The 13,323-nt window shown below is 28.3% G+C and overlaps 1 protein-coding gene across 1 annotated transcript; it reads left to right on the forward strand.

Moving 5' to 3' along the window:
- Positions 1 to 1,566: 1,566 nt before the first annotated feature.
- LOC117178181 (facilitated trehalose transporter Tret1-like) lies at positions 1,567 to 11,988 on the forward strand. The gene is made up of 2 exons (XM_033369473.1): positions 1,567 to 1,722; positions 10,264 to 11,988. The coding sequence occupies exons 1-2, from the start codon at positions 1,647 to 1,649 to the stop codon at positions 11,706 to 11,708; spliced, it is 1,521 nt and encodes a 506-aa protein (XP_033225364.1). The 5' UTR covers positions 1,567 to 1,646; the 3' UTR covers positions 11,709 to 11,988.
- The last annotated feature ends 1,335 nt before the right edge of the window (positions 11,989 to 13,323 follow it).

A 13,323-nucleotide genomic window follows, 5' to 3' on the forward strand; every position in this document is an offset into this window, starting at 1 on the left:
TCAGAAATTTAACCTCAAATTCGTAATACAGAACTCACGAAACATCTGATACTCTATTCCGAAGCGACGGGACCAACTTTTAATTTTTTGGCTGCCATGTTCGATCTACCATGTATAATTTTGAAATGTTCACTTCATTTCGTAATAAGCGATCCACAAAACCTTTGAGAATCCATGTTAAAATAAACGGATTTATTTTTTGAATTGTTGTACATAATATATATTGGATCCGCCGTTTAGAATTTGGACAAACTAAACATTCAAAATAGCGGCTCCAATATGGCGGAAAACGAATTTAAAAAAGACATTTATACATTATTTTGTAATATGAATGTTTGCTTCAGATTTGCAAGTAGTGACCCCAAAAAACCCATGAAGATCCATTTTTAAGCCATAGGACTAATTTTTTAATTTGTTGTGCTACCATATTGGATCCGCCATTTTGAGTTTTAGAATTTTTTGCTTCAAATTTATAATCAGTGATTCACAAAACCTCAAAAACCTGAAGAACCCACTTTCACGCTACGGAACTTATTTTTAAAAAATTTTGCTCGCTATATTGGATAAGCAATTTTAATTGTTAGTAATTTAAAAATGTTCATTTTAAATTCATAATAAAGGACTCAAGAAACCTCTGAGACCCCCGCAGTGGGCACAAAGTTTGGCGATGTCTTTACGACATCGTTACGATATCTTTACAGCAACTTTACGACATCCCGGGCCCATATCGTTAAGGTGTCTTTACGATATCGTAAATAAGTCGTATGATCTGACGATGTCTTTACGATATCACAAAGACACCGAAACGACATGGACATAGGATGTCGTAAAGTTGTCGTAAAGATGTCGTAACGATGTCGTAAAGACGTCGCCAAATGTTGTGCCTACTGTGCCATTTTGTAGCCCCAGGAACCAACTTTTTAATTTTTTGGCCGCCATTTTAAATTTGATAAATTTGGCTTCAAATTCCAAATCAAAAACCCCAAAGAACCTTCCGGGCATTGATTTTCAGAAAATTTTTCTCTATTAAGTATACATTTTTAGGGTTTCTCAGTCCCAGGCAGAAATCCTTATAGTTTTATTCAGCCGTCCGTCAGTCCATCCATCGTACTTTTTCCCAGGAAGGAAAGTGAGGAGACTGAAATTAGGGAAGTGGTAAGTTTGAGCGACATAATTAATTTTTTTAAGGAAAATAATTTCAACCGTGTTTTTTTTTTTTTTAATTTTGGTTTTCAACCAAATTTTATTTCAATAAATTTTTTTTTTACCAAATTTTTTTCATTAAACTTTTTTCATCAATTTTTTTTGTACACACTTCTATCCTCTTAATAGAATACGAAACCCTTATTTGTGGGCGCTCGACACCTGCCAAAAAAATAATCCTTTTTTAAATAATTGAACAATTAGACTTATTACTATAATTGAGATTGATATTAAGCACTAAATGTAGGGAAATGTAGAAATGATTCCGATATCGGATTAAGCGTCACTTAAGATTAGATATCACACGACATTGATAGTGAAAATTCATTTTATCGTGCACTTCTTCCTGAGTATGTATGCACTAAGTTTCATTAATAATAATCCTCAGTCGATGATTCCAAATATTTGAGTTGAAAAACTGTGTGGCGAAAAGAGAGAAAATTATGGACGAAAAAGTAGTCCAATTATCAGTGAGAGACACAAAAAGTGAACTGGTGCAATTTTTTTTTGGAATCTGTGGTGAGTTCGAATCGTTTGAAGAGTACTTGGACGTTTTACAGATTATAGGTTATAGCTCGTTATAAAGTGAATCATGAATGTGCGAAGTCTGGCTTCTGCAAGATAAATAGAGGCTTGCAATCGAAACATAATATTGGTTTAAAACTCTTTTTGCAATTTCAACAAATACTATTGTCATTTTTCTCATTTTTTGGGTGATCTTTATTAATTACATTTTTTTATTAAATAAATAATGAGTGATTTGCTCGTTCTTGCACGATTAATTCTATTGTTTAGTGACATTTTTAAATCAAATTCTCTCTTGTTAGATTTTAGCTTCTCTAATTTTATTATAAGCTTATTCAAATTCAAAAATGAAAAATTTAATGTCAAGTATTTTATATTGACATGGAGTGAGTTTATAATAACAATTCTTTCAATCATTTTTAAAGTACTGCAATTGAATTCGGTTTTTTCTATTCATTTACAAAAGGGGACGACTGCAAAATCCCGAATATTAAAATTGTATACACTGTAAAATGTCCGAATTGGAAAATTCATTAGACAAAACTCCGGAATTCAAACAGTTAGAAAATTATTTTTTAAATAGATATTATTTATTTATTAACAATAAAATAATAAAATATGCAAACAATAGCTTAAAAAATTAAATATTAAGAAAATTCTTCAATCAAAATACTTCATTATTCTTCTTTTAAAAAGTAAATAATATTTTTTTTTCTTGTTTTGAAAATTTCTGGCAGAAAATTGGTGAATTATAAAATATCCGAACTTGAAAATTGCCCAATTATTAAACTCCTGAATATAAACAATTGCATTTTTTTCGTAATTGAAAAAATCAATTCTGATACAATTTTAAGTATAATAATTTAATTAGGTTTATAAATAAATAAATTTTTAATAACTTAAATAGGGGAATTTTCTAGTTTAGATATATTACAATTCTGCACTTTATTCTCTGGCTTTTCCAACCAGAGGATTTTATTTTCCGGAAATTGTATTATTCGGAAATTTTTTTATTTTGAAAATTTTAATGCTAGAAAAGTTTATTATTCGGAAATCTTATTATTTAGAAATTTTATTATTTGGATATTGTCCAATTCAGTCATTTTATACTTCGGCAGTTTTTTGTCAGGAATTTTGTAAATTGGGGATTTTCCAATTCAATAATATTGCAATTAGGATATTTTCCCATTCTAAAATTTTATTATTCGATAATTTTTTAATTCGGAATCTTTATTAATCCTACATGTTATTATCCAGGAGTTTTCTTATGTGGATTTTTGTTATTCAGGAATTTTATTATTCTAAAATTTTCTACTTCTGATATTTTATAATTCGGGATTTTTTAAATTCGGTCATTTTAGTTTCCAAGAATTTTATTATTTGGAAATTTTCTAATTTTGAATTATTATGAAATGTTTTGGGATTTTATATTCAGAAATTTTCTAGTTCGAATATTTTATAATTATATTAATTATATTAATTATTTTTCGGGAATTTACCAACTTAGGGATTTTATTATTCCACAATTTTTAAGTTAGGATATATTTATAACTCGTCAATTTTCGGTCGGGTATTTTATTATTAGGAAATTTTTAAATTTTGGAATCTTATTATAGAAAACTTTATTATTCGGGAATTTCAAAATTATGTAGTATTATAAACTGTTGAGAATTTTTGATTATATTATTCGAAAATTTCCCGATTCGGATATTTTATACTTGTGTAATTTTATTATGCGGGAATTTTCAAATTCGGTAGTATTATAAGCTGTTGAGGATTTTATAATTTGGGAATTTTATTATTCGTGAATTTTCCAATTCGGAAATTTAATTAATATAATTAATTATTCATAATATAATATTATTTTCTAGTTCGGATATTTTATAATTCGGCAATTTTATGTCGGGAACATTACTATTCTGAATTTTGCAAATTCGGTAATTGTATTCTTCGGGAATTTTGATAATCGGGAATTTTCCAATTCTGAAATATTATGAACTGTTTCGAGATTTTATTATTCTGAAATTTTCTGGTTCGCATATTTTATAATTCCGTAATTTTCGGTCGAAAATTTTGCGATTTGGGGATTATCCATAACAATTTTATTACTTTGAAATTTTCAAATTCGGTAGTATTATAAAATGTTGAGAATTTTTTAATTCGGGAATTTCATTATTCGAGCATTTTCTAATTTGGATATTTAATAATTCTGTAATTTTATTATGCGTGAATTTTAAAATTCGGTAGTATCATAAACTTTTGAAGATTTTATAATTAGGGAATTTTTCAATTCTGAAATTTCATTATTTGAAAATTTTATTATTCGGGAATTTTCAAATTCAGCGATATTTTAAACAGTTGAGAAATTCATAATTCGGGAATTTTATTATTCAAGAATGTTCCGATTCGAAAATTTCATTATTAGGAAATTTTTTTATTTGGTTGTATCATAAATTGTCCAAAATTTTATTATTCGGAAATTTTATTTGTCCGGGATTTCGCAATTGGGGAATTTTGTTATTCGGAAATTTTATTATTAGGGAATTTTAAAATTCAAAAATTTTCAATTAGCAATTTTATAATTTAGGAATTTTCAAATTCAGTAATAATAAAGTGTCGGGAATTTCATTCTTAGGGAATTTTCCTATTTGGCAATATTAACAACTGCTGTGGAATTTTATTATTCGGCTTCGAATAATTTTATTATCGGGGAATTTTTCATTTTATTTTTTTATTTTTAAGTCGTGCTCAAAAAATTTAAATCACCAAGGATATCCCTATTTTGATTTATAAATTAGGGCAGTTATTTAAATTTCATTAAAATTCTGTATTACAGCTTAGAGTAAGGAAAAACATTTTTTTAATAACTGGTGTTTAGAATTATTTAAAAAGAAATTAATTATGATTTTTCCACATATGATATAGATTTAAATATAAAATACAAATTGTTAAAATTGAAACTTTATTTTATCTCCAAGAGGCTAACAGCAACAGTATAAAAAAAGTCACAAATTATTTTTCAAGTTTTACAATCCTTCTTAAAACAATTTTTAACACAGAGAAAATAACGAAAGTAGGAAAACTCTTCAAAAATAAAATTTTCGAATTTTCCAAAAAAGAATAATCGAAATAGAAAATTCCTGAAATTTCATATCACCGAATTTGAAAATTTGCAATAAAGAATATTTGTTCATCAAATATTTCATTTTATATCTTGGGTATTTATTTATTTTTTTAGTTAATTATTTTACAATTTTCTAATTGCTTATAATTTATGGAATGTAATTTTCATGAATTTTCTAGTCGTCCAATATTCATAAATAATAAGATTAAAAACTCAGAAAAAAAACTTTCTTAAAGTAAATGCAGAAAATCGTTGATAAATTTCGTTGAAAAAAATGTTTTATAACCAATTATTCTCAAAAATTCTTAAAAATTGTTTTGAAATAATACAATTTAAAAATTACTAGACAATTTTTATGATTTTTTTTGGATTCTTTTTACAAGCATTAGTGAATTTTAATCCCAAGAAAGTACTTCCATAGTTGAAATTAAATACCGAAAAAGCCTGACTTAATTTTTAAAATATTTTTTTGCAAATTTTTTTGGGATTTATGACTTTAAAAAGTGCTTAAAAAAATGATTTGATTTAAGAAAAAATACCTAGAAAACTGAAAACAACTATCCGAAAAAGATGTCTAATAACAATGCAAATGTTAAAAAATTTATTGAATTTGTTATAAACAAATAAGTTAATGAAAATGGTTTCGTGGGGATCGGGAGCGAATTGTCACTTGATTGGCACTTAATTTGAGCAATTTATAGACAAAAAGAGTTTTTAAGTTGAATCAATAAAAGTTGATCAATAATTTGTTATTTCAAATGCAAATTTAATAAACAAATATCCATATCAGGTATTTTTGATGGAATAAATAAAGTTTTTTCTATGAAATCGATCACATATTGCTTGAAAATAAAACATAAAGATAATATTTGGCAACCAAATGAAAATTAATAATTGTTTAAACTACCTTATTTAACGAATGCACTATTGGGTTATTTCTGGAGATACAAACTTGATTTTTCGATAAAATTAACTGTAAATAACTAAAGTTTGATTTTGAAGTACATTTTGATGACAATAAATAATTTATTATTGCAAAAAATATTTGTTTAAACAAATTTTTATCATTTTATGTATTTATATATAAAATATCCTTTTATGAAGGAATTAACATCCAGTTATTTAGCAACGATTTTTTGTAATTAATCGAGAACATTTGATCATTTTTAAACCAAACTTCATTAACAAAAACATTATCTGGCTATTTTCGTAGATTAAAACTTCTTTCTGTGTGTGATCAACTGTTAATAACACATTTTCTAACTTTTTTTAATAGTTCGATAACGACCCACTATTTTTATTTTTAATTACAATTTAATTAACTTAGTTATACAAAATATATAATATAAGATTTTTACAAGTATTTCACAGGTGGGGTTATTATTATGAAATCAAACTAATTCTAAGAAAAATACTTTCTGTTTGACTGATATCGTCGAAACTGCATGTGATACACTTACATCCCGAAAAAATGAATATACATTGATAATAAAAATAAAAATATTGGATCGTTATCGAACTATTAAAAAAAGTTAAAAAATGTGTTATTAACAGTTGATTTTAAAAAAGGTTTAAATGCTGAAAAATAGCTAAATAATGCATTTATTAATTAAATTTTGTTAAACAATTATTAAATGTCATTGATTCATTGCAAAAATCATTGCTAGTTTGCTAAATGCTGTTACTTTCTTCAAAAAAGAGACTTTATTTATAAATACACAAAATGAAAAAAATTTGTTTAAAAAATTCTTGTTTACAATAATAATTTGCTTACTGTGATAAAAATTTTCTTTAATATTATTATAATTATTTTAATTAAGGTAGTTTAAACAATTATTAATTTTCATTTGTTTGCCAAATATTATATTTTGGTTTTATTTTAAAGTAATGTATGATCGATTCCATAGAAAAAACTTTATTTAATCAAAAATATATGATATGGATATCTTTTATAAAAATCGCTTCAAAATAACAAAATATTTATCAGCTTTTATTGATTCAACTAAAAAACTCTTTTTATCCATAAATTGTTTAAATTTAGTGCAAATCAGGTGACGAATTGCCGCCAATCCCCACGAAACCATTCTCATCCACTTATTTGTTTATAATAAATTCAATAAATTTTTTAACATTTACATAGCTATTGGACATCTTTTTTTGGATAGTTTTTTTCAGTTTTCTAAGTATTTTTGATTTAATCAAAGTATTTTTTTAAACCGGTATACTTCAAAAGTCAAATTTTTTCAATTTGCTTATTAAATAAACAAAAAAATAAATGGAAATTTAAAAATCGGCCATAACATTTCAAATATAAATTTTATTGGCTTTGATTTAAAAAACAGTTAAAATCGGATAATAATTATCTTCTTAAAACCAATTTGTCCACGGACTTTTTTTACCCCAGTGTTGTTACAACCAGCAAGTGACCGATTTCATACGCAATCGGGCAGTCTGACCTTTTTGAAGTCATGGAATTGTTTGGGGCTGAAATATATTGTTTTCCAAGGCAAAATATGAAACACATATTTTTTGTCTTCAATCAAAAAATTTTTTTCACGAACTTAGGGCTACATGGATATTCAGGTGAATTATGGAAAAATTCAGGTTTTAAAAAAAATTGTTGTATCTTGGGAATCAATGACATAATTTAATTGTCTTTGCAGGAGCTTTTAAGGAGAGCTAACCTCTTTTAAAATCACAAAGAAAATTTAAAACGGTTTAAACTGATCAAAATGGCGTACCTTTTTCGAAAAAAAATAAAAAGTCAATTTTCTCAAAAAGGCTAACCTTGATGTTTTTATTGAGTTTTTTGTATAGATTTATCGTAATATGGTGATGATTTCCTGTGAGATTCGTGCGCGCTAAATTATTACTTTTTATAGAAAAACTTTAAAATTATTATTTTTGCTGTTCTGTTTTGATTTATTTTAATCCTCACATTATCAGTTTCGCTTGTTCTATTAGTTCAGATTTTTCTGCTTCACCCCTTTCGAGTACACTGTACACTTTTGAATGTCAGTAATTTCTGGAACTTTTCTCCACTCTTCTTCTTTTCCATCTCGAAAACGGGCCACTTGCTTTGATGAAAGCAGTATTAGATTAATGGCGCTAATATACGTCTTCACTTTTCGGACAAAGGATTCGGCATTATCTTTGGATTCTAGATATAACTTCTTTGAGTTATGATTAGTTGCAAAGTGTTTTATCAAGCCGCCAGAGCCATCACAGAGTTCCTTCTGATGTCCAGTTGCTGAAAAGATCCAATTCTTCTTGCAAGATGATTCACTCAATGCGTGACACTGATATCGATTTTCAAATTGAGCCACACCAAATTGTAATTTCTTCCAATTTCTCAGGATTCCAATATTCCATAATTCGCACAATGCGATCCATTGACTTCCAATTCTTAGAAAACTCACACTGCACTGTTAAATGTTTCGAATTACTTTTACCACGATCTTTCTCCTATTTGATTTCTTCTCTTTGAATATTTTTTCAAATATATGTGAAGATCCGCTTTTTCTGTCCAGGTTACTAACTTTTTAACAAAACTGTCAATAGAGGTTGTTCTCTTTCCTGAGTCACCTTTGTTCCAAATCGCAAAAAGAATATCATCTGAACTAGTTCCCTCTAAAAGTCCTAAAGATTGAAGCGAAATGGTTCTAGCTCCGAGAGATTTTGTGCAATCCCTAAGCTGACAATCTTCGATTACAAGACAACACATCACTTTAGGCAAAATTTCATTCCGAATATCTTTGATATTCGCTTCATCCCTTTTCTGGTATTTTAATTCAATAAGTAAAAGTTAAAAATTAGCGAAATAAATTCAAATATATTCCTCTCTTAAATTGTCAATTTGAACCCATTTTGGTTTCATTTGGTTTCAATAATACTTAATTCCCGTTAAAAATCTTTTCACTTTTTTAATTCTTTCATCATTTTCCTTAACTGAAATTACGTCGTTCTTATTTGGGCTTTGTCTGGTACAATCTGCATGGCCACTTAAATAATATTCTCATGCTAATTGCACCTCTAAATCACTCCCAGGATATCCATTGTATAGGTCAGGAGTGTAATATATTCAATTTTAATCGAAAATTTCCTTGATTGATTTATCATATATTTGGTTACTTCAAAAACAGTTAAAAGTCAATCTTGCTTCGTATATTATTCTGACACTAGCTTCAGCAGACGGATCTTTTCTTGTGCATTTGCACAGTTTTTCAAAGCTGTTTGAAAATTGGATACCTATTTATTACAAGGAGAGCCTTTTTCTTTTGCCACTGATAAATTATAAACTTTTAAAAACTTAATAGTCGTTGATTCCGTAAATACATGTATCAGCTTTTTCTCTTTTTTTGCAAACATAATTTTCGCATGAAATTTTTTTGATACTAACATTTTTTACAAACAGTGTCGCTTGAAATGATTCTTCGTTCTGGAAAAAAGCTCCTAATAAAACACCCAACTCTTGAAGCTGTACAAATGGGTTGCTAGAATTGCTGCATATCAATTTCTCGTAATTAGTTTTTAAGTCAGGAGGTTTTTTTGCTTACTTGAATAAATTGATTTTAAAGCATTAGTCGTTTTATATTAACGAATGAAATATGACTAAAAAAACTATATCGAACACTGTAATTAGTCAATACGATTCTTTTTTGCTCGAGATATTGCCAAAGATGAAATGTCACTGAATAGTATATTCTATCTTTCCGGACTTCAGTTTGTTCTAGTAGTGCATTCAATTGTTTTTATATCGACAACATTTGTAATTGAGTTTAGTGCGCTGTTTTGGTAATTTTTAACTTTTTTAAATTTTCTTTGTGGATGTTAAGAGTTTAGTTCTCCCTAAAAGCGCCTGCAAAGAAAAGAAAATTACGTCAATTGGTTCCCCAGATACAACTTTCTTTTTGAATCGTGAATATTTACATAATTCACCTGAATATTTATGTAGCCCTAAATTCATGAAAAAAAATGTTTGATCAAAAATAATAATTACGTGTCTCATATTTTGCCTTTGAAAAATATATTAGGCCTTAAACAATTCCGTGACATGACCAGGGGCAGACTCCCCGATTTCGTATGAAATCGGTGAGGTACTAATTGGTCCCATACCAAGTAGTTTAGGGGGGATCCCAATGAGATCCCGATTGGACTTTCTTCACTCAGAAAAGTTAAAAAAGAATAGATTAGTTAAATTTTCGAATGATTTTAATTAAGTTCCTAAAAGATAGCTTCATTTTTCAACAGTATCGTCATTAATATTATCGTGATTATGAAAAGAACAATTAAACTTTTGTTTCCAATAGCTGCCATTTCGTCTTTATACACAGCTAGAAATAAATGAAAATACAATAAAAATCCAAATAATTTAGTGCTTGGCAAGCCACTAATTTAAAATGATATTACAGCCTCAGTATCAGCAATCGTATGTGGTGCCTATCAAGCCTGGCCATCTCCAGCAGTAAATCATTTGAAAACCAGAGATTCAGATTTCCGAGTGACAGACAATGATGGATCATGGATAGTCGCATTATACTACGCCGGCGATTTAGTCGGAAGTTTGCTAAACTTTACTTTAATCGACCGGATTGGTCGAAAATACACATTGCTAGCATTCACCCTTCCAGAGCTAATAGGGTGGATATTGATAATCTATGCCAAAAATCCTGTATACTTCTACATCGCCAGGTTCCTCGGTGGAGTTGGAGAAGGCGGCATCTATTCCACTTTAATTATTTATTTGAGTGAAATAGCAGACAAAAGCGTCAGAGGTATTCTCGTTAACATAATGGTCATAGCCAACTATATTGGTGTCTTCGTCTTCACAGCAATTGCAGCCTACTGGTCCTTCGAAATTTTGAACCTCATGTCACTTTCCGTAACTATCCTCTCTCTATTAATCTTCATAATTTTACCCGAAACACCACATTATTATCTGATGAAAGGTCGAGACGTCGATGCTATGGAGTGCCTAAAAAAATTGAGAGGAAACGCCAAACAAGAGATCCTAACTTTGGATATGGAAACAATGAAGCTGGCAATAGCAGAGGATCAGAAAGCGATTGCTGCCGGATTTTGGAGAGTGGTGACCAGAAAAAGTAACAGAAAAGGTCTCTGGATAATTTTAGTACTTGAGGGAACTGAACATTTATCGGGAAGATATGCTACAGTTTCATATGCGCAGGAAATTTTTCATCTGAGTCCCTTGCCACTGGAACCTGGAATTCAAGTGATGATCAGAAATGGGATACAATTCATAGCCTGTATATTAGCTACGGGAATCATCGACAGATTCAACAGAAAAGCTTTATTTCTGACAACTGCGATTTTGGATGGGATTTGTCTCGCAACAGTGGCTCTATTCTTTTTTTTAAAGATGTATCTTTTAGTGGATGTTACATCTGCTGCTTGGGTGCCATTAGTAGCATTGACTAGTTATGATGTGATTGGATCTTTTGGTGTTAGTCCATTGCCTTATATAATTATAGGAGAACTTTTTCCAATTAGTATTAAGGGACCTATGGTGGCAAGTGGGATGATTATAGGCCCTGGTTTTAGCTTTATAACTTCATTTTTGTATGAGCCAGTGACAAACAGTTGTGGTATTTACACGACTTTTTTCATGTACTCAATATTGATAATTACTGGTGCTGTTACTATTTATTGGATAATGCCTGAAACTAGAGGAAGGACTTTAGAGGAAATTCAGGCAATACAGAATCCATTGTTAAGGTCAAAAATTGAGATGCGGGGTGTTGTTGATAGTAAGGGAGTAAATAGTAGTGAAATAAAGACTTTTATAGATAGTGAAACCAAAATTTTTCCTAAAAAGGGAGATACGAATGACTGGTGATAATAAGTGATAGGATTTAAATATTTAATTAGATAACGAAATAGATGTTTCAGTTTACAGTATTTTAAATTGGAAAATCAGTAGATACTATCTGAGGATAATTTCTTCCAGATCTGATAGTGTATGGAAAGAAATAATTGTATGGAATATCATATCATGTTAGAATCAGAATATCTGCCAACGCCATGTTTACATTTTATATTTAACATTTTATATTTTACATATATATTTTTAATCTTCGGGAAAAATATTTATTATAAATACACGTACAAAGCATTTAATATTGTAGGTAAAAAGAGCGTTTTACTCTTTGGAGATTTATATTAAACAATGTAATATATATTTATAAAAGAAGTAACATTTTTTAAATCTTGACGATTTACGAAATAAACCTTTTTAAATTATGTATTATCTTTTTATTTCAGTGCAATGTCTGTTTAAACTAGAGTAAAATAAATATAATCGTCAATTTCTTATTGCAGATTTTATAAAAGCAAAACTTAGTTGAAAAAGGTTATTGAGAAGCATGAAAATTCGATTTATGGTTGGGTCCATTTCTGAAAAATGTTAATTTTAGCACTCAATTTATATCAAAATAGATCATGAAGAGTTATTGATTTGAAATACAAGGGTAATAATTGTTAATATACCATCTTTCAGGTTGCAATTTAACACAAATGTTCAAATATTTTTCGATGAAAATTGATTCGAAAAATTTCCGTGTTTTAAGAGATCTTTTCTCTCGCTAGTATTTTAATATTCTCATAATTAAAATTTTAAAAAATGGTTATTATTCCAAGCGTGTTGCGAAAGTCCAATATTATTGTTACCAATTTCACAATCTTTCTTTTATTCTGCTACTCGTTTCTTTAGTCTCCTAAAAGTTTCTTCAATATAAACTTTGTTGCAACAATTGCATTTGATCATGTAAACTACATTAGATAAATTTTTTATAGAATCCTTGTCTTCTTTATTGGTGAAACAATTTTCTAATTTGTGGCTACTTTTTAAAATAAACATTAATATTAAATTTTTTGAGAGAATATCCAATTCTTTCAGATAATCCATGAATGTAAGGAACCTTATAATTTACATTATGATTATCTAACTTTTTTTATTATCAGAGCAGTTGTATATTTCATGAATTCTTTCTTTTATAACAATAACAATGAGTGATAGAGGATAATCATTGGATTGTAATGTTTCTTTGATAAACTTTGGAGTATTACGCCGAAAGTTAATGTATCTATTGACTATGTTTTTAATTAAACCAATCTTTTGTGAGCAGGGATAATCAGAATTAAAATAGATGTATTGACCATATGATGTAGGGTTTTTAAACCAATTTATAATTAAACATTTTGACTATTGACTATTGACAATTTAAACAGACTCTTTAATTTTGTTAGTGGGAATGATTGCGAAAATATCGTCAAGAAACCTTTGGTAAAAACAGGTTTAAAATTTGTTTTGGATAAAGCTTTCTCTTCAAAAAATTAAAGTACCACATCAGTTATTATGGATCACAAAAGAGACCATCCCAGTGGGCACAAAATTTGGCGATGTCTTTACGACATCATTACGAAATCTTTACGACAACTTTACGACAACCTAT

Source organism: Belonocnema kinseyi, chromosome 8 (genome assembly GCF_010883055.1).
Source record: "Belonocnema kinseyi isolate 2016_QV_RU_SX_M_011 chromosome 8, B_treatae_v1, whole genome shotgun sequence".
NCBI lineage: Eukaryota > Metazoa > Arthropoda > Insecta > Hymenoptera > Cynipidae > Belonocnema > Belonocnema kinseyi.